This window comes from Dunckerocampus dactyliophorus, chromosome 13 (assembly GCF_027744805.1).
Source record: "Dunckerocampus dactyliophorus isolate RoL2022-P2 chromosome 13, RoL_Ddac_1.1, whole genome shotgun sequence".
Lineage (NCBI taxonomy): Eukaryota > Metazoa > Chordata > Actinopteri > Syngnathiformes > Syngnathidae > Dunckerocampus > Dunckerocampus dactyliophorus.
In genome coordinates, this window is record NC_072831.1 from 27624092 (window position 1) to 27643152 (window position 19061).

Below are 19061 nucleotides of genomic sequence, written 5' to 3' on the forward strand. Positions count from 1 at the left end.
GCTAACAAGTTAAATAGTCAATGCCAATACCACTCTCCCGTTCTCTTTAATTGCCATTGTTCGCTGGCGGCAAAGGAAGCTAAAAAGATCATCTATGGCAATAACACTCTCCTACTCTCTTTAACTACTGTTGTTCGTTTACGAGGGGGGTGGAGTACTCATAAAAAGGTCTGTGATGTGCCAGTTTGACCCTGGAACAGACTATTGGTGTTATTTCCTGCAGCCAGTGGGATGCGTGTTGAATGTAATTGTACTGTGAGGATGTGCGAATCTTTCCGATGGAGATTCATTGCAACGAGGTTTTGACGGGAGCGCGGTGTAATTAGCCTTGGAAGTGCGTATTAGCGCCAAGTATTAGCCTGACCCGGGGAAGCCTGAGCGTCTCCGTCTGGCCTTCTCGATAAGAAGCTGCTAATGCCGCAGCTTGGCCCGATACAGCTATCTTCCTGTTTGCTCTGCATCACATATTTAATTCTCCCCCACACCCCCTCCCCACTCCGCCTCTTCCAATCCAATCTATTCTTAGGACGTGCCTGACGCACCTGCGCGCAGTGACAGATGGGGAGGCGAGGTGGAGCGTTGGATGCGCTCGGCTGCTTTCAGCTTTTGTTGCTAATGCCGCTTGATCCAAGTCTGAATGCAGATGGCCGGGCAACAAAGAGGGAATCCTGCTACAGATCGCCTGTGACGCGCTGCCCGCACCCGCACGCACACACGGGCGCACACGCCCGTGATGCAACTGGGATTGCTTTGCCGTTTTGCATGGACAGAAGCGTCTCCATCGCGTTTAAATGGCTGCCGACGGCCGAGGCAAACATCATCTTAATAATGCAACACAGCCGAGCGTCTCACCGCACAGTGCAGCGCCCTCACCGGACACTTCATTAGGCACGTTACAAAGAGAACTGACACTAAGGAATCGGGGTGTCACGAGACACGACCCACGAGAACGAGGCCTGATTTTAACATCACTTTTTAAAAATATAAACTATATAAGACAATATGTTGCAGGCTACTCATTTAAATTCTACTACGTTACATGCTTCTGCACACTGTGTGTGTATGCGAGCGGTCCCGCCTCCGCCCACAAAGACAAAGAGACTGTATGACTGACAGAGGCGCTCACTCTGTTCATGCTGTTGTTTGATGGAACAAACTAGCCGAGGTGCTGAAGCCAATGCACAGAGTGAACCCGCTTCCTGCCTCTTTGGTGGCGGGAGACGAGGGAAACAGACGCGCAGGCACACGGCAATATCGCATCTTTCATCGTTTGTTTGATTCATTCATTCATTTATTATCGTCCCAGGCCTTGTGTCCACGAGACTTTTTTTTTTTTTCCGAACGAGAAACCTTGTCACGTTCTAATCTCGCGAGATCTCGTGTCTACTAATGAATACGTTTGTTATTGGGTGCACCGCATCGTGCTGAGAGCTCTTTCGGACATTCTGACACACTCGTATACTTCAGGTGGCTAAATGCGGTTTACCAAAATATTACAAACTGCGTTTCTGTTGTTTTTATGTTGATATCACGACTACGAGAAATTTGCAGAAAATGTGCTTTTTTGGATTGTACTTTATTTATCCCACAGCAGGGAATTTTTTTTACATTTTAAGTTAAGATACTGATTATCCAAAATGTCCCAGTCAATATAATTTTTTTTAATCATCTGTGATTTGATACAGAATTTTATAGTAATAGTAGAAAATAATTTACTCTCCTTCATGCTAGTGGGGGGTACAAAAACCCCCCAAATTTGGTAGATAAGAACATGTAATGGGGTATACTGTAGGATAGAAATGAACTAAAAAACAAAACTAAGACATACAACTTTTTAAATAAAAAGAAAGTATTTGCAGTAACTATCCAAAACTGGTATACAACATAAATGCATGGGAAATTATTTCTTTTAATTCTTAATAATGCATTCAGAATCATTTCCTCTCATGGGCCACGTGGTTGCTGAGAGTACTGATCATTTTCTTTTTTTTTTATTACATTTTTGAACAGAAATTTTTTCGTAAAAAATTCGAGGCATATTTTTGTCCATCAAATCTATTTTTTTATTTTTTTTCCCGCGACTTTTAAAAAAAAAAAACATTTTTTTGTTATTATATACCAGATTTGGAGCTTTTCGTGGTTGGTGAGAGTACTGTGAATTTTCTTTTTTTTTAAATTACATTTTTGAACAGAAATTTTTAAATAAAAAATTCTAGGCATATTTTTGTTCATCAAATCATTTTTTTCCCCCAGCTTTTTAAAAAAAAATTTTTTTTTGTTATTATATACCATATTTGGAGCTTTTTTGTGGTTGGTGAGAGTACTGTGAATTGTTTTTTTTTATTGCATTTTTTTAACAGAATTTTTTTTAGTTAAATATTCTAGGCATATTTTTGTCCATCAACTCAATTTTTTATTTTTTTTCCACCGGCTTTAAAAAAAAAAAAAATCAATTTTTTTTTGTTTTTTGTTATTATATACCAGATTTGCAGCTTTTTGGTGGTTGGTGAGAGTACTGTGAATTTTTTTTTTATATAAAATTTTTGAACAGAATTTTTTTTGTAAAAAATTCAAGGCATATTTTTGTCCATCAAATCTATTTTTTCATTTTTTTCCCCAGCAAATTTTTTGTTTTGTTAATTTTTTTTCCCCAGCAAATTTTTTGTTTTGTTATTATATACCACATTTGAGCTTTTTCATGATCGATGGGAGTATTGTGAATTTTTATTATTGTTATTTTTACATTTTTTAAAGAAAAAATTGTGCTAAAAAATGGATTCACAAACGTTCACTCTCATCCGTTCACCGCAAATGCTCCAAATTCGGCCCGTAACACAGACAGCAAGTTGTCAGCCTGAACGACCAAACCTGACCTCCTTACATGAATGCATCATCATCACTTTCTGTGTGTGTGTGCACACTGACTCACTTCTTTGTCCTGCTTGGAATTATGAGTCCTTATGCAACCCCCCCCCCCCCAAAAAAAAAACAAAAAAAAAACACACATTTCCCCATGCATGCAGGAACTATGTGAGGCACATGAACGCACCACCGGTCACTTAAGAGAGCTTCAAGCTGGATCATCTCTTCTATTGCAGCCCACACACACACAAGAAAACAGGAAGTTGAGTCACACACACACACGCGCGCTGTATATGCATAGAGGAGGCTAAAAGATGGAGAGTGGGATGGTGGTGGTGGTGGTGGAAGAAACCCATCCAGATGGAGGATTATGGACGGCCTTCACCGACCAACAGGCATCAGCATCAGCAGCTTCATGCGTCACGCTGGCGTCATGAAGGCCACTGTGATGCTTCGCTATTGACGTATCTGCATGCGCAAGGGAGGGATGGAAGGAGGAAGCGAGACGGAAGGAAGGGGGCGCCATTACAGACAAACTGGTTCATTCATAAATACCACAGGAGCGCCATCTCACTGATGTGCCATCATTTTGCGGAGCCCCCCCCCCCCAAGAAATAGTCCATGATTATACCCCCCACCCACGGCCTCCCTGCTCCAACATGGCTGTGCGTGCACGCACGCACACACACACGCACACACACGTCAGACGTCATGGATGCTACACAGACGATGCATGTAAAAAACAAAGACATGAAAAAGCGCAGCATAAACGTACGACATCATCATCATCATCATCATCATACCTGGAGCACGTCAGGTGAAGTCTCTGCTCGTCTCGTGTCGCCTCCCACCAAAAAAAAGAAAGAAAAAAAGCGCGGTCAGGCAGCAGGAAATGAAGCACTTTCTAATTGAAGAAGGTGCAATAAAGAGAGGAAAGGGGGGGGAAAGCGCGTCTTTTTAAAGCATTTTTCACGTCGAGCTCATGTCGTCCGATTTCCGCCACGGTAGACTCCCCCCACCATCACACCATCACCACGACCGCCACCTCCTCCTCTACCTCTCTCTCTCTCTCTTTCTCTCGCTGCCTCACCCCCCTCCGTACGTGGGAGGCGCTATACGTCCCTTCTCCCTTTTCACTTTCACTTCCTAGTCAGTGCACGCGTCATCACACAACGTACACTAGAAAATGCACATTATATAATAACCCTTCATGCTCATGTATCATTCCATTATATATACTGTAGTTGTCATACCAGCGAATTGGGAGGATTTTAAACTGCTGAAAATTAAAAAAAAAATACAATTGTGGGCATCAAGTCATTATCTGTCTCGCCTTAACAAGGAAGTGACTGTAAGCCTACTTGTAGCAATTGGAAACGCACCGCTGCAAATAGAAACAAAGTTAAAAGAAAAACTGTTCGATGGGGTAAAAAAAGAGTTTAACAAATATACTGTATATGGAAAAATTGGTTTCATTGTCTGGTAACAAAAAATTAACAGGAAACCAGTAAAAACAGTATTTATGGATTTTTGTAAAAAGGGAAAATACAGTATGTATACACTCCTGATCAAAAGGTTAAGAGCAGTTGAAAAATGGCAAGAGTGTACATTTTGCACTGTTGGATCTTCAAGAGGTTCTAAGTAGAGCTTCAAAATGCAAAAAAAGAAAGAAATGGGAGCGAGACAATGTTTTGAGTAAGCAATTTATTGCAAACAAGCATTAAAGTGAAACAGGCTGTTCATCAGCTGATCAAAAGTTTAAGACCATAGCTACCCCCCCCCCCACCCCCCCGCCCCTAAAATGGAAATGTTGAAAAAAGGACTCCTTAATGAGTAGCTTTGCCATTCTTATTAATCACCTCAAAAACTGCTTTGGACGTGCTTGATGCCAGTGTTTCCAGGAGGCTCATGGTATTGTTGCTCCAGGTGGCGAAGATGGCTTCACGGAGGGCATCCACTGTCTGGGACTGATGTCCATTTTTGTAAATTTCACTTGCCTTCCAACCCCGAATGTTCTCAATTGGGTTTTTAAATCAGGGGAACACTCAGGATGCTCCAAAAGTTTTAGCTTCTTCCTCTGGAAAAAGTCCTCTGTGAAGTGCAGCGTTGTCCTGTTGAAAAAGTCAAATCATTACCACACAGACGAAGATCTTCAGTCATGAGATGCCCCCTGCAACATCTCCACATAACCATCTACCGTTTGACGCCCCTGCACAACCTGAAGCTCCATTGTTCCACTGAAGGATCATGATGGCGCCCCCTCCACTGTGCTGTGTGGAAAACATCTCAGGTGGACTCTCCTTGTCATGCCAGTAACGTTGGAAGCCATCAGGATCGTCAAGGTTCCATTTTTTTTCTCAGCGGAGAATAAAATTATGTGGTATTGAAGGAGATGAGGCCTTTGGAGATGTTTCTTCCTTCTGAAAAGCCTTCTCTGGCAGATGGTGTCTGATGGCTATTGGACTGCACTCGGCACCGGTAACAACCTTCATCTGGGCCGAGGATGGTCCCGTATCTTGACGGACAGCCAATGGGATCCTCCGGCTCAGGGCCCAGCCATCTGCATTCAGACTTGGGTGGACAACTTGACTTTTATGTTCCATAACCTTCAGGATCTTTGAAGAAGTTTCAAATGACTGTCTTACTGCGTCCAGCCTCAGCAGCAGCGGCGTATGCGGCGCAACAATCCCACCATACATATGGGGCTAGAAATAGTTACAATGAAAAACCAGGGAGAATCGCGTCAAAACAAAAAAAATCAAATGACGTTTTAGTGGGCTGGAGAAAAATTCAGACATTCTGAAAAAAAATGGAGCAAGGGCAGCTTTTGAACTGATGCTGGTAATCACTTCCGGTCGGTTTAGTGTCGAATCAGCACCACCGACAGCGACCTTTCAGTACCACGGAGAGGGGGGACACACACATGCTAAGGCGACAGAAATCACACACACGAGCGCGTGCGCGCGCACACACACAGAAACACAAGAGTTGGGTATAAACAGGAGGATGGCAGTAGTGGGTGTGAGGGGATATTATGCCAGCTCAAGGATTAGATAACGTCGTGAGTTTGTACCCCATGTCAACCCTAAACTTGAAGACTGTTGTAATATATGTGAAATTGTAGATGAGACAGGCCTGGATGCAATTAGAAAGACATGACGTGTGTGTGTGTGTGTGTATATATATATATATATATATATATATATATATAGTGCATACAGTATCTGTACAAACAGTATGTTGACCAATGCATGACTCACCACCAGCAGTAGCGGCAGCAGCCGTGAGTTTGTCGCCCTCTGCCGATGAGCCCAAGTACTACAAAACACCTTGGTTAGTGAATGCAAAGCAGTTGTTTATTTTCACTTACCGTACGTATTTTTTTTCATGAAAAATTACAATTTTTTGTATAGGGCGGTTTAGCAAATAATTGATCTTTTTAAATACTTTTTGGTACATTTTTTCTTATGAAAATATAACATGAATATAAAATACGATTCTGAAAATATTTGTGACACATAAGGAAAAACTGCAGAAGAGTTGCATTAATGTTTGAAACCTAAGTTTTCCAATAAAAATAATTCTATGTGAAAAAGAAAGAAAAAGCACTGTCAGAAGGCAAATTCATTTCAAACAGAGACTTATTAGAATGCGGTGACCAAAGTGCAGTCCGTGGCACAATCTAGAATAAAAAAAAAAAAAGCAAACAAGCAAAATTAAAAGAGAAAAAATTTAGAAATTAATAACAACACAAAGCTATGTATATTCATATAACTTTTTATTTAATTTTTACAAAATTCTAAAATACATATAAAAATACTAACACATCCTTAGATTGTTGTGTAAGGGGCCCTGGGTGGAAGAAGTTTATGATTTAAGGGATTTTTATGCTGAAAAATATAGTCTGGCAAAAATGTAAAAATTGGTGCATAAACAGTAGGTATCGTCATGAAAATCCCCAAATTAGCATTATTATTCTGAAATGAGTCTAAACTAATTAAACATCTTTTTTTTTCCCGTCCATGTATGTACAGTCAGAGTTTGTTTTTTTTAAATTTAAGTTTCAGAGGTTTATTCTGAGCTCTTCCTCTGCTGCTTCAAGGACTTGGATATCAACCCCACAGCACAACACATGCTTTGTAATTGCTTTCTGTGTCTCATTTGTGCCTAATGGACAACCTGTTGCGTGGACCAAAAGCCAAGCAGGGAAAATAGACAAGAAAGTGACGGCAGACGCCTCTTGCACATAGCAGACATTTGCACATTGGTGCTGTTGTGTGTGTGTGCGTGTGGTCTTGGTCCACCATTTCCTCTGCAGTGTCCCTAACACAAAGGGCATCCCATTCAGGGCCTCTCAAGCGTGAACAAAGCCAAACACAAATTAAAGTCTGGGCGGTTAGGCTGTCTGAATGGCCATAAATGTGCTCTCAGGGGTGACGGGTCGCAAAGGGTTTTCCTCCTGCTGCTGCTTCAGTCAAAGAAACAAACAAAAAAAGCCACACCTTGGTTAAAATTGAAATATGAAGCCTACACGCATTATCAAGGGTGCACTTTATTGTGTCTTCATTATGAGAAGATATATATTAAGACATATTGGAAAGACCTTTGGCACACTAGGACTTTTTTTCCTTTGAAAAGTGAGCTTAAATTCTGCTGCATGTACTAGTTCATGATGTTCAGAAGAAAAAGACGCCGACAGGATGATGCGAGATGATGAAATGTGACGGGATTCCCGTCTGAAATGGCTCAGGAAACCATGTACCGTACACATGATGACCGACTTCATTTGTACCAATCGTACCGATTCAGTTCCACGGCAGAAGACGTAAAACAAAAAAACAACACAAAAAAACATACACTTACTCACTTTGTTTGACACATACGCTCTCACACACACACACACACACACACACACACACACACACACACACACACACACGACCTTCCCATGTTCTTCACTGGTCCTTGTCATGGTTGAGAGCCTGATTAACAGCTGAAGACATAAAAGAGAAAAAAAAATCAAAATATTTGTCTTGCAAATACAAATGTAGAAATATCCAGTTTCTTACAAAAGGCAAAAGCAAGCATCTTTATGACAGTTTATCTTCAAGGGTAGGTAAGCGTGGATATCCTTTAGAGTAGTCTGTGTCCAGCTTGTATAGCAGTTTAGCTTTACCATCCACTGAAAGAGTCAACACAGCCGTTCCTGTCTAAAAAGCTGGCAACACTGAATTCACTGAAAGCTGAATAGCACGATCGTTGTGTCTTGGGGGCTGCACGAGTGCTCGGTGGCTCGTGCGCTTCACTGAGCGTGTTGACTCATTTTTACTGCTATACAAGCTGGACACAGACTACTCTAAAGTATGTCCAAGCTTACTGTATGCAGTCTCTTGAGAAGACAATGAAATGGTTACTGAAATGAGGTCTGAAAGTGAATGTGAGTTATGGGGTTTTGGGGGGGGGGGGTGCATGTTGAGTTTTGCATGCAGAGGTGAGCAGGCTGCTGCGGCTGCTGCATGCTGGAGAGTACGGTATATAAATGTGGTGGTACTTGCATGTACACTGTCGGTATCTCACCCTCCTTTCTGATGCTCTCGGACACGCTCTTGGCCTTGGCGCTCAGGTCGCTCACCACGCTGTCCATGGCAGCCTGGTGCTTCAGGAAGAAGGGCCGGATGACGTGCTTGTACAAGATGTCGGAGCCGTTCCACGTCACCGGAGACATGCACCAGATGAGGAACACGCACTGAGGAAAGGGTGGAGGGTTACAGAAAAGCCTTCACGGTTTACGGCGCCGATTAAAAGACAAGACAGAGCATTTGGTAATCCTGTCAAGACTCTGGAGGACACGAAAGTGGAAGTCGGACAAGTCAAGACTGCTTTTTTTTTTTTTTTTTTTTTTTTAACATCATGGCCAGGAGACGACAGACGAAAAGTAGCCTCTTGGCAAATTCTGGCTTTTTTTTAAACTCATGTACTTATTTGCATTTTTTTTTGCATTATACTCCACAAATAAACTCATCTAATCTAAAGGGAGTACAATTTCCTTGAGAAATACGCTTCTACTGTAAAATCTATCAAAAGCTCCGCGGTGGAGTGAGACCTCGGCAAACAAGACCTCAGCTCAGAGAGCCACCTCACATCACAAGGGTACCAGCGATAGGAGAGAGAGGAAAAGTGTGATCATAACCATAGAACAGGAAACCTAACACGCCTAGGTCAGCGCAATAATAGCAAATACAACGTCGATAATAAAAGAACAAAGTGATCTGAATGTGGTCTTAAGCGTGGATTATGCTTTTTGCCACGCCATCTTGATCCTCTTGTAGCTCTTCGTCTGGGTTGAGAGCGTGACGCGCAACTCCATGAAAAGCAACCTTGACACTCACGACCAGCTTGTTAGCGTCCCTCATCACTTATGAACAACGACTCATTAAACACAGTCTAACTGGGGCGCAGTCACGTTTATTGCAAATGTCGATCCAAAATCCGAGGAAACCACAACAAGTGGGCTCCACACAGGAAATAATGTACATAAAATCCGCCCGTGTCGCAAGGTTACATTTCTGTGAAGGTGCACATCGAGCTACGCAGGAGGGTTTGGAGGGAGAGGAGTGAGCCAGCGTGGAGTGAGCCGGCGTGGAGTGAGCCGGCGTGAGTGTGAGCAGGCGTGTCCACACGGAGCATAAAACAGGTTTTACTTGTGGAGCGTCTCACCGCCCATCTGTCATGAGCACATATTTTCTTGTTTTTACATTTTACAATAGAGTTGGAGGGGCTAACTTCTTTTTACACGTGCACGAGTGGTAAGCTTATTAAAGGACAAAGTCATCTGCCTTCAGCGACTCACTCTCCATAGTCTACACCCAGTCTTATTGCATTTTTATTTTATTTTATTTAGCATTACAGCCGTCCCTCGTTTATCGCGGTTAATTGGTTCCACACTCGACGGTGATAGGTGAATTTCTTAAGTGGGATTCCTCATTAATAAATCTAATATTTTCGTAGTTATGGTATAGATAAGCTATTTACAATCTTAACATTAGAGCATGAAATAACACCCTATAGTCATCTTTACATTTATATTACATAATATTGTAAACATAATCGGAGAAAACAAGACACATTAGACATAAATAAGATAACAGACTCTCGTGTTAGCAGTTTCTTGTTTTTTTCTGACAGCATATTTCCTGCGGTGGCTACTGTTTGATGGCTTTAAACTCGTATTACCCAATATTGAAGACATAATAAAAGTAAATAAGCCATTTAAGATGTACTGTAACTCCTGCTCGTGTGTGTCAGTTAAATGAATTCCCTAGCAGACCGTAGTGGAGGCCGGGACAGGGAGTGATGTTGGAGATAGGGATGTTAGCAGCCAATCCCGATCCGATCTCCAGGATCCGCTGTATTTTGAATATCGGATAAAATCGGCTTCTGCCATGAGATGGGGCCGATCCGGTTGCCGTATCACATTTGTAAGTCAGGCCACACTCCGACATGGTAGGCGCGGTAATGTGCCTCAAAGCTGGTTGCCACTCGACTCCCGCCCCCGCAAGAAGAAGAAAACGCACCACCACCATGGAGACATGTCCGCGGTGTACCGTGGTGAACTTAGTTTCACGTTGGATATTTGGCTCCGTAGCTGCAGCAGTAGTTCCCCCTCACTGTGACCACACTGCTGTGGAGTGCCGTTGTAACGGCTGATTGTTTATACCAGGGACCATCAATAAATTACTATTGCGTTGAAGCGAGTTTGTAAAAAAAAAAAGTCACACCACGAATTGATCTATAACCATGTCAGATGTTTAGTCCTACATTAAAAGTATTTTGCACGCCCATTTTTTCCAATGTTATCTTTTATTGGATGGACTTTTATTGGATTAGGGACCTGACTCAGAGGTTTCTTAGAAAAGCCAAACAATATTGTTGTTTTTGCTGCGTAATAAAAAAGTAAATTCAGCAATACTTCGGTTGCACTATTTTTCCTGCTTTCAAGAGCTATTTTCATAACCATATTCAAATTCAAACCATATTCATATTCAAATCCACAAATTTTTGTAAAGGTTGTAACAAAAAAAGGGTCGGTACCCAATCGGATCGGCAAGACTATTAAAAAAAAAAATCAGATCGGAAGCCAAAAAATGTGGATCGGGACATCCCCAGTTGGAGGTTCAGAGGTGATATTTAGCTTGTTGTGGGTTATGACCCCAACAGTAGCTAAATGCTTTCTTTGCCGATCACGTCTGCCCCTTGTCTTCCAGACCACCGACACCTGGTGGCTAACGTAGAATACAGCACTACATTCACAATTAGAATGCTTCCTCTGCCTTGTACAGTATTTTACTTCATCAAGTCATTTTTATGCTCAAAAATGCTTAATTTAGGCCAAGAATAAGTACAATTTGCTTACATAAGCCTTTTTAAAATTAATAATAAAGCATAAAACAGCCATTATTTATTAATTACTTTGTGAAAAAACGTAATAGAGTGAGGGCGCGATGTTGGAATTGCAATGTAGCAAGGGACGATTGTATTAACTTCTTTTTACACTTGCATGACATCGAGGAAAAGGCTTCTTGAGACGTCATCTGTACTTCTGTGAAGAAGGGTCGGACGTTTCGCTCCTCATCCAAAGAGCTTCGTCAGCGAACTAATAAGTGCTGGTAGCTTAAGCTACAACTCCTGTACGACTGAGAGCCTACACAGACACTTGCATGACAGTTATTTGAAACACAGCCTGTGCATTTAACAAGGGATTATTTACATTATTATCTGAGGGAAAATGTTATTCAGAGATCAACCAGGTTCCCAGAAAGGATTGGGTTTGACCTTGGAGGTTTCAATGTACATTGCTTTGATCTTAATTACTATACTTCACATTACGTAGTTGCAGTGTCCACAAGAGGGTACTGTTGAGACGCCCAAAGATGTGAGCGCTTCATCACAACGCCAAGGTTTGACTTCTGAATAAATGAGAGACATGGCCGACGGGTTCGCGCTGATGAAGTGTCAAAAATCAATAAATATATACACATACCTTTCCGGCATAGTAAAAGGGGAACCAGAAGAGGAAGATGTCAGAAAAGGCTTCTACAATGCTGAAGAGTCCGTATACAACCCAGTAGGTGAGCCACTGCGTGTCGTCCTCCTTCACTGTGCTCTCGATGGCTTTAATACTGCATGATCAGGACACACATCACATCAAATCACGTCGCAAGTCAACATAAAAAAAAAAACAAAAAGACATGTTGTGCGGATACATCATCTGAAAGCGTTGGAATATTGACCCGCTGACGAAGGCGTTACAGGAAAAGCTGAGGGACGTTTAAACAAATCATCCCGAGAGCTTATGAACATGTCAGACTAATTACATGATAATCCAGCCGCTGGTGATTAACCTAGGGGATGAGCAAAGTCATTAGGATTCATGCCGACATGGAGGCAGGTGGGGGTTATTGATCTCATTTCAAGGCCGTTTCGTCATTCTCGCGGCAAATATTGCGGCCTGCTGAAACAGGAAGGACAACGGGCGTTACTTACGATATTTAATCATTAAACAAAAGGTCACATTCCACCTCAATGTGCCCGTTCCCTAGTTCCTTGTGCGGGCTTGGAGGGAGTCATAAAAATGCACAATAACAAAACGCCTTTCTTGCCGTAATGTCTGTGGTGAAAATTGGCCTTATTTTCTCATATAGTGGGCCTTTATTCACTCAACCGTAGAGAGGACCAGCCATCTGTAGCTAAGCTTATTAATTAATTAATTATAATGATAAAATATATCGTAAATGCTCCATTAGGTTTCAGTCTGCCCTGTAGTTATAGTTTAGAGTCTGGAATTAGGGCCACAAGATGGCAGTATCTGTATTTGGAGTATTGTGCCTGGTCAGCATCCAGCAGCTTTGTCTACCTCTGCATGCACATTCAAAAGCTAGTTGTGCTACTCAACTGTTGGTGTGAAACACTCATACCGTTTACAATGGACTCATCAGCGCTATTAACGCTGGCCGAGCAGTTTGCTCCTTACCGAACCATTACCATTACAACATTGGTTCCGTTGCTGCTGTGTTGTGCGACATACAGTTTGTGTAACAGATGCCTGTGTGGACGTACATTGGTCAACCCCACTCCCTGACACCTTTTGAGTTGCGCTGGACCTCGAGTTGAGAGCCCGGGTTTTTAGGTTGATGGCTAGCGCCACAGGGCCAAGGAAAGTTGCAAGTGCCAGCAGTTTGGTAAAGAAGGTGGGAAACACCACTGAATGTATGGGAAGTCTGCGTCAACGATAAGTTGCATCCATTCGTCAGTGATAATTATTTTTTTTCTGAATGTAAAACTGATTCTTTTCTGTAAAATAAAATTGTTCATATTTTTGGGTGCATGGAACGGATCGTTTGGCTTAACATTATTTCCGATGGGGAAAAATTGCCTTGGTTTTAATCAGTTTAATGACCGCAACCACGGTTCCGCCGTACTTGTTCAATAAGTGACCAGACGGTCAAAGAGAGCGATGTTTTCCTTATCACCTTCTCACACACTCCAAAGATTATTGAAGGAAAAAAGAAAAAAGTTTTCAAATTGTCCAATTATTGCCTTCCAATTAACACCCCGTCCTCTTTGGGGTTTGGGTAAATAAACACCCCGGCTATAATTAAGCCAAAATACAGTCGTCCCTCGGTACATCGTGGTTCTAACATCGCGTCCTCACTCTATCGCGGCTTTTCAAAAATTAATAAATGATCGCTTTGTGGTTGAATATGGACAATTAAAATTTTTTTATGAATATTTGAGCAAATTATACTTATTCTTCTTCTGTCCTAAATTAAATGAATGAACTAACTAAATAAACTAAACCACAACTACATGGCAGAAGAAATATTCTAATTGTGAATGTAGTATTCTACATTGGCCAATAGGTGTCAATAACTGTTCGGTGAGACAGGCACTAGACGTGATCGCCAGAATGGGCATTTATTGCAGGTTTAAACGGTCTCACAACAGGCACAATAATAATAACGATCATAACGATAATGATGATGATCATAACAACACTCAACTCTAAACCTCCGGCGTCACTTCCTGTCCTCCACACATCTGTCTGCCCGTCACTAAGGTCCAATAGGGAACACATTTACTGTGACACACACGAGCAGGAGCTTTATTTATGTCTTAATTACCCTGATTATGTCTACCATATTGTGTAAAATGAGCGTAAAGCCATTTCAAGTTGCCATTAGAATACACAGAGTAGCCACCGCAGGCACCAGGGAGTCCCCCACGACCAATGAGGTTCCCTGCAAGCCTGCTTTTCATTTTCAGTTAATAATGTGAGAAAACTAGAAAGAAATGCATTCCGAAAAACAAAATATGAGTTGTGGATACCAGCATTTTGTTAATGTTCTGGCAAAACAAGCATATTTGGTTTGTTTGGGTTGAAATAAGCTATGACAATACATGTTACAGAAATGAGTAGCTCTTGGCCATTTTCATTTTGTTAAAGTAGTTCTCAAGAAAAAATGTTGTTGACCCCTGATATAGCCAATAATAAATTTAAAAATTTACACTTAATCTATGTGATCGGTATCCGTATGGGCCGATTTCACTCATGGATTATCGGTATCGGCAGCATAAAAAGCTGATCGGAGCATCACTAGTGTAATTATGTAAAAGTGTTGTCTTGTCCTGATACGTACGAGAAATACGCTGGATAGACAAAGCCAATGAGGTTGCAGAGCAGCGAGGCTCCGTATCCAAACAGGAGATAGAGACCCACGAAACCGAGGGCACCTGCGGGGGAGAAGCAAAGGGCAATCAGAGATGAGGTGAGAGCAGAAGGCCGCACAGGAAGTGGGGGGAGGGCATGTTATTCAGGGACTTGACTAACGCCTCCAGCAGCGAGCCACATTGATCTGTTTGATAGCAGGATGTCACAGGGCGGCTCAGCAGCAGGATTAGGAGGAGCACCAAGCACAGTGCAAACACTGATGTACAAAGACGGCCGTCGAAACAGAATAGGCACGGCCATGCCACACACTTCAGTACAAACAGGGCGAAACATTCCCCAAATATCACTTTGTATGCAAAATGTTTGCGAGTTATGTTTCAACTTAAAGCCACTGACAAATTGACATAATGAAGCTGCTGCTCAATTGTAAATATTTGAGAAGACACAAGAGCATCACGAGGCAGCCCAGAGGTGACTGGAATGCAACTTTAAGGTCAGAATAACGCCTCATGCTGTCAGCATGACCATGAATTTTGCTGAGTCCTACGTAAAAGGAAGGGCTTGCAAATACCACCTCATCCGAAGCCATTATAATTGCTGGCTCTCTCCACCTGAAGCCAGACCAGAACAACTGGTTCAAGTGCGTCCCCCTAAAGAGAGCAGCTGATACTTTGTATGGTAAAAATTTGCATATGGAAAGCAGAAGCTGAGGCTTTTTCTTTTGTTAACTAAAAAAAGTATTCATACAGCAGCATTATCTGCATTGAGCCGAGTCACATGCCTGCACGGCGTCCAAAGTATCAAAAGGCTGCGGCCCGAGAAACGCCGGAGGACGTTTCTGAAAGCTCAGTAGAGGTGACGTAATTCGAACTGCTGCCGAGTACAGTTTCGAGACGCGGTATTTGCATACAAGGTGCACGGCAGTTTGCAGGTGTTCCACAGTGGGACCGAGGTCACTAACGGGAATATTTTTGACAGGTTTCACTTTCACAGAGTAATATGTATATGCTGACGACTGTATATGCCACATTATGCATGCTAGGCCAGCAGTTGGCCATAGAAACACTATACATATGCGCACCAACTGCTTGGGATGAAAGATAACTAGGAGCCACAAGATCTCGAGAGATTAAAACGTGACAAGATTTGTCATTAAAAAAAAACAAAAAAACAGCCTCGCGTGCACTAGGGCCTCATGTCTCAACGGAGTGATCCCTCTTCCCCGTCAGACCGTCTCTTTGTCTCGGTGGGTGGAGGCGGGTCCGGTAGCAGACGAGTGTAGCCGTATGAGGACCAATGCAAAGTAATATAGTAGAAATTAAATTAGCACATTGCAATATGCATCTGCATATGTAGCTGATCAGGACACCACCCGGACGCCACCCTGGGGAGGTGTACAGGGCACTTCCAACTGATAGGAGGCCTCGGGAAAGACCCAGGACACATTGGAGAGACTTATCACCACCACCTGGGGCTGCACGAGTGCTTCCGGCACTGGAGAATCACAATTCATCAAAAGGAACATGTACTCACACTCGCACACCCGTGTCGAGCCATTTCGCCTCAAGTGGGCCTGAATGTAGGTCACCGTGACTGCCATACTTCCGGGGAGAAATGTTGAGGCGTCGGGCCTGTATTGAACTTCACTGTGTAAACAACATTTTATCCTATTAATCCTATTAAAGCGGTCTATCTGCATGCTGTGTTGGATAATATTTCAGTGTGTGTGTAAAAATACTCCCGGGCCCAGCTGGCGGTGGCCTGGGTTATTAATGGGCGTTCAATGTGCAGAAAATAAGTAGAGTACATGTATAGACTAAAGTACTGCCTCAGAAATATTTTTGCTTTGCAAGTACCACTGTATTTACCAACTCTGCTGACAATGTCTGTTTAGCTTGGAATATGTGGCTTACACTTGCAGGTTATTGGATTGTGGCATGTTTCCCGTTGCATTTGCTTTATAGTGTTTATGTGCGTTTGCCCGTTGGCCACCGTATAAACTGATGATGTGTTATAAATATAAGGACAAAGTGTTTGAGAGAACTACTGAGAGTAAAACAAACATTTTTTGGGGGTCAACCATGTATCAACTTCCTTGTCATGAATGGAGAACTGATTAACAGTGGAATTGGACAAACAGGATGTGAAAGAGAGCAGACTATTCCCGAAAATATCAAACCGCGACGCCGTGACGTCACCAAAGCTAGCTAATTACCCTCGAGGCTCGCTTACATATGCTAGCTAACGTCCGGTAAACAACGGACATAGTATGTATTTTTTAAACGTTAACGCCAAAAGTCGGACAAGGTAGGCAACACCGACATTAGTAACGTACCCAAAGTGATATATTCTCTCTTCAGTCCCGTTTTGTGTTCCAGCTTTGCCAGCTGGTCGGTGACAAAGTTCTTCTCATGGAGCAGAGTCACAAAACGCTCCTTGAAATGACTCATTCTCGGGTTCTTATTGAGCCTAAAAGTGACACAAAAACAACGGGATGTGTAACAAATAACACAAACCATGCAAACACGCATAGGTAGTGGTTTTACTGACCTTTATTAGCTAGTGACCCCCAAAAAAAGTAAACCCCCTGCAGCGAGCCTTAGCAGCGGAGTGTCGTTATGTCAGTAGGAGGGAGGAGCCATGATGACGTGTTGGCCAATCAAGGCACTGTGACGGAGGGGAGGAGCTTGAGCGACGCCTGCTGGCCAATGAAATACGAGAGTAACGTTCACAGCGGCAGGTGAAAAAAGAAACGGTTCAATTATGGTTCATGAGTCACGAGAGCTGCTACCTGTATACCTTGACGATGCATTGAAGCTATCTTGTTCTTATAGCTCGGCTCACTGAAAAGAGTCGGCTCCTTCAATTGCTCTTTTTTACCATGTAAATAGGAACTTTCTTATGTACAAAACATACGTTCATACATATGGTTCATGAATCAAAAGAGCTGCATAATTTGAATGGGAATTCTGTTTTTTTTGTTGAAAAACCGGCTTACGTCCCGGCTCACGGAATGGCTCCTCAGATTTTTTCATTGAATTAATTGCTTTACACCTCAGTTAAAATAAATTGCCAATATAGAAAACACAAGCCTCAAACATGGTTCATTCGTCAAAAGTGCTGCATAATAGTTACAGGAATTCCTGTTTTTTGTCACCTAAATTGGTTGATTATCTAAAATAACAAAGTTAGGTGTAAAAAGAATTACCAATGTATAAAATATATGCTTTGTGCATGCTTCATAGTTGTTGGACTCATAATGTATGGAGTTGTGGTGAACGTGGATTGCCAACAGAGGGCGCTCTCAAAAGGCTTTTTGTGGCCACCTCTGCAGTCAGAAGGATCAGATAGATGTAAAGACCTTCGCTGTGACGGATCAGCGACAGGAAGAGGTTCTGCCCAGGCCCCCCTATCACTTTCACATAGACAGGTGCGCTTGCAGCTCATTTGCATGAGCGGTCCGCACCGCCGCGTCTTCATAAGTCTGGACTCTTTTCACACACTGGCCTGGAAAAGTGCGTCAGGATGTGGCCTGCACCAGTGCTTCTGCTCGTCCAGTCTGCGGTTTTCCTTTATTGGCCTGGAAGAAAAAGTTGAAATTAGAGCTGTTTAAAGCTGAGCTGTTTTCGCTTTGAATGCAGTGTTTGATCACAGCTTACAACAATGCTTCTCAAATGGGGGCACTTGAAGCTACATTTTCTGAAAAAATGAAGGAAAATTAAGGAAGCTGAAAAAGGACAAAAACAGCTATCCTAATTCTTTTAGGCAAAATCCTGCAAAAAAACGTAACATATTATGAATGAGAAATTTGAAATTTGAATTCCTGTTTTTTTCCTTAATTATTCAGCAAAAGGGATTGTTCTGTTCCGCAGTGTCAATAACTATAATTAGATGTCTTCATCCAAAAATAATCATGTGCTTTATGTCATTCTGATATTAAAATAGCTCTGATAACAAAAAATGCTCCAGTGAGGACAGTTTACCTGCACTGTGCTTTTAGGGTGAGTAAATCAAATGCTCCTTTTTTTCTCTTGCCTGCGATATGCACAAACGGCTTGTTGTAACTTCCCCTGAGCTCACTTGTAAACAAACATTCACTGTTTCAGAGGAAGACAGTTCACGTGCCAGTTGCACCAAAAGCTCTGCGATGAGGGAAAAGAACATCAAGGTAGCTTCGTTGAACAAATCAAACCTGACCACCCACGTGACACGCCAGCCTCGCTACAACACCTGGAGCCCGGGGCTTGTTCCTATTGCTGCTGCATTTGCTTAAAGTTGTGTCTGTCTCTTGTGTCCCTGCAGTGATCCCATAGCCTGCGCATTAGCAATGTGGCGTAAACCAAAAATAATCGGAATGTAAATTTAACTATAGGGGTGCTATTTCATATCCACAGGGCTCTTATAACGGGAAAAACTTATTTAGAAAGTCATAAAGAGGTTTTCTATGCTCTAACAGCGAAAATATTGTGTT

General features: G+C 42.4%; 2 protein-coding genes across 3 annotated transcripts in view; both read right to left on the minus strand.

Annotated features, from left to right (window-relative positions):
• The window catches only part of diras1b (DIRAS family, GTP-binding RAS-like 1b), a 22225-nt gene extending 18281 nt beyond the window's left edge, over positions 1 to 3944 (minus strand). Inside the window, exon 1 of the mRNA XM_054796674.1 lies at positions 3666 to 3944. The gene's annotated coding sequence lies outside the window, so the exon portion shown is untranslated. The remainder of the gene's footprint in view (positions 1 to 3665) is intronic.
• A 743-nt stretch (positions 3945 to 4687) lies between these two features.
• LOC129192987 (receptor expression-enhancing protein 6-like) lies at positions 4688 to 17229 on the minus strand. 2 transcript variants are annotated; one of them, XM_054797515.1, is made up of 6 exons: positions 17141 to 17229; positions 16926 to 17059; positions 14559 to 14652; positions 11903 to 12041; positions 8418 to 8608; positions 4688 to 7855 (listed from the first exon to the last, which is right to left on the minus strand). In XM_054797515.1, the coding sequence occupies exons 2-6, from the start codon at positions 17038 to 17040 to the stop codon at positions 7849 to 7851; spliced, it is 546 nt and encodes a 181-aa protein (XP_054653490.1). In that variant the 5' UTR covers positions 17041 to 17059; positions 17141 to 17229; the 3' UTR covers positions 4688 to 7848. The 2 variants fall into 2 exon arrangements, with proteins under 2 accessions (XP_054653490.1, XP_054653489.1); XM_054797514.1 differs by having other exon boundaries at positions 4690 to 7855; positions 8440 to 8608.
• Between the last annotated feature and the right edge of the window lie 1832 nt (positions 17230 to 19061).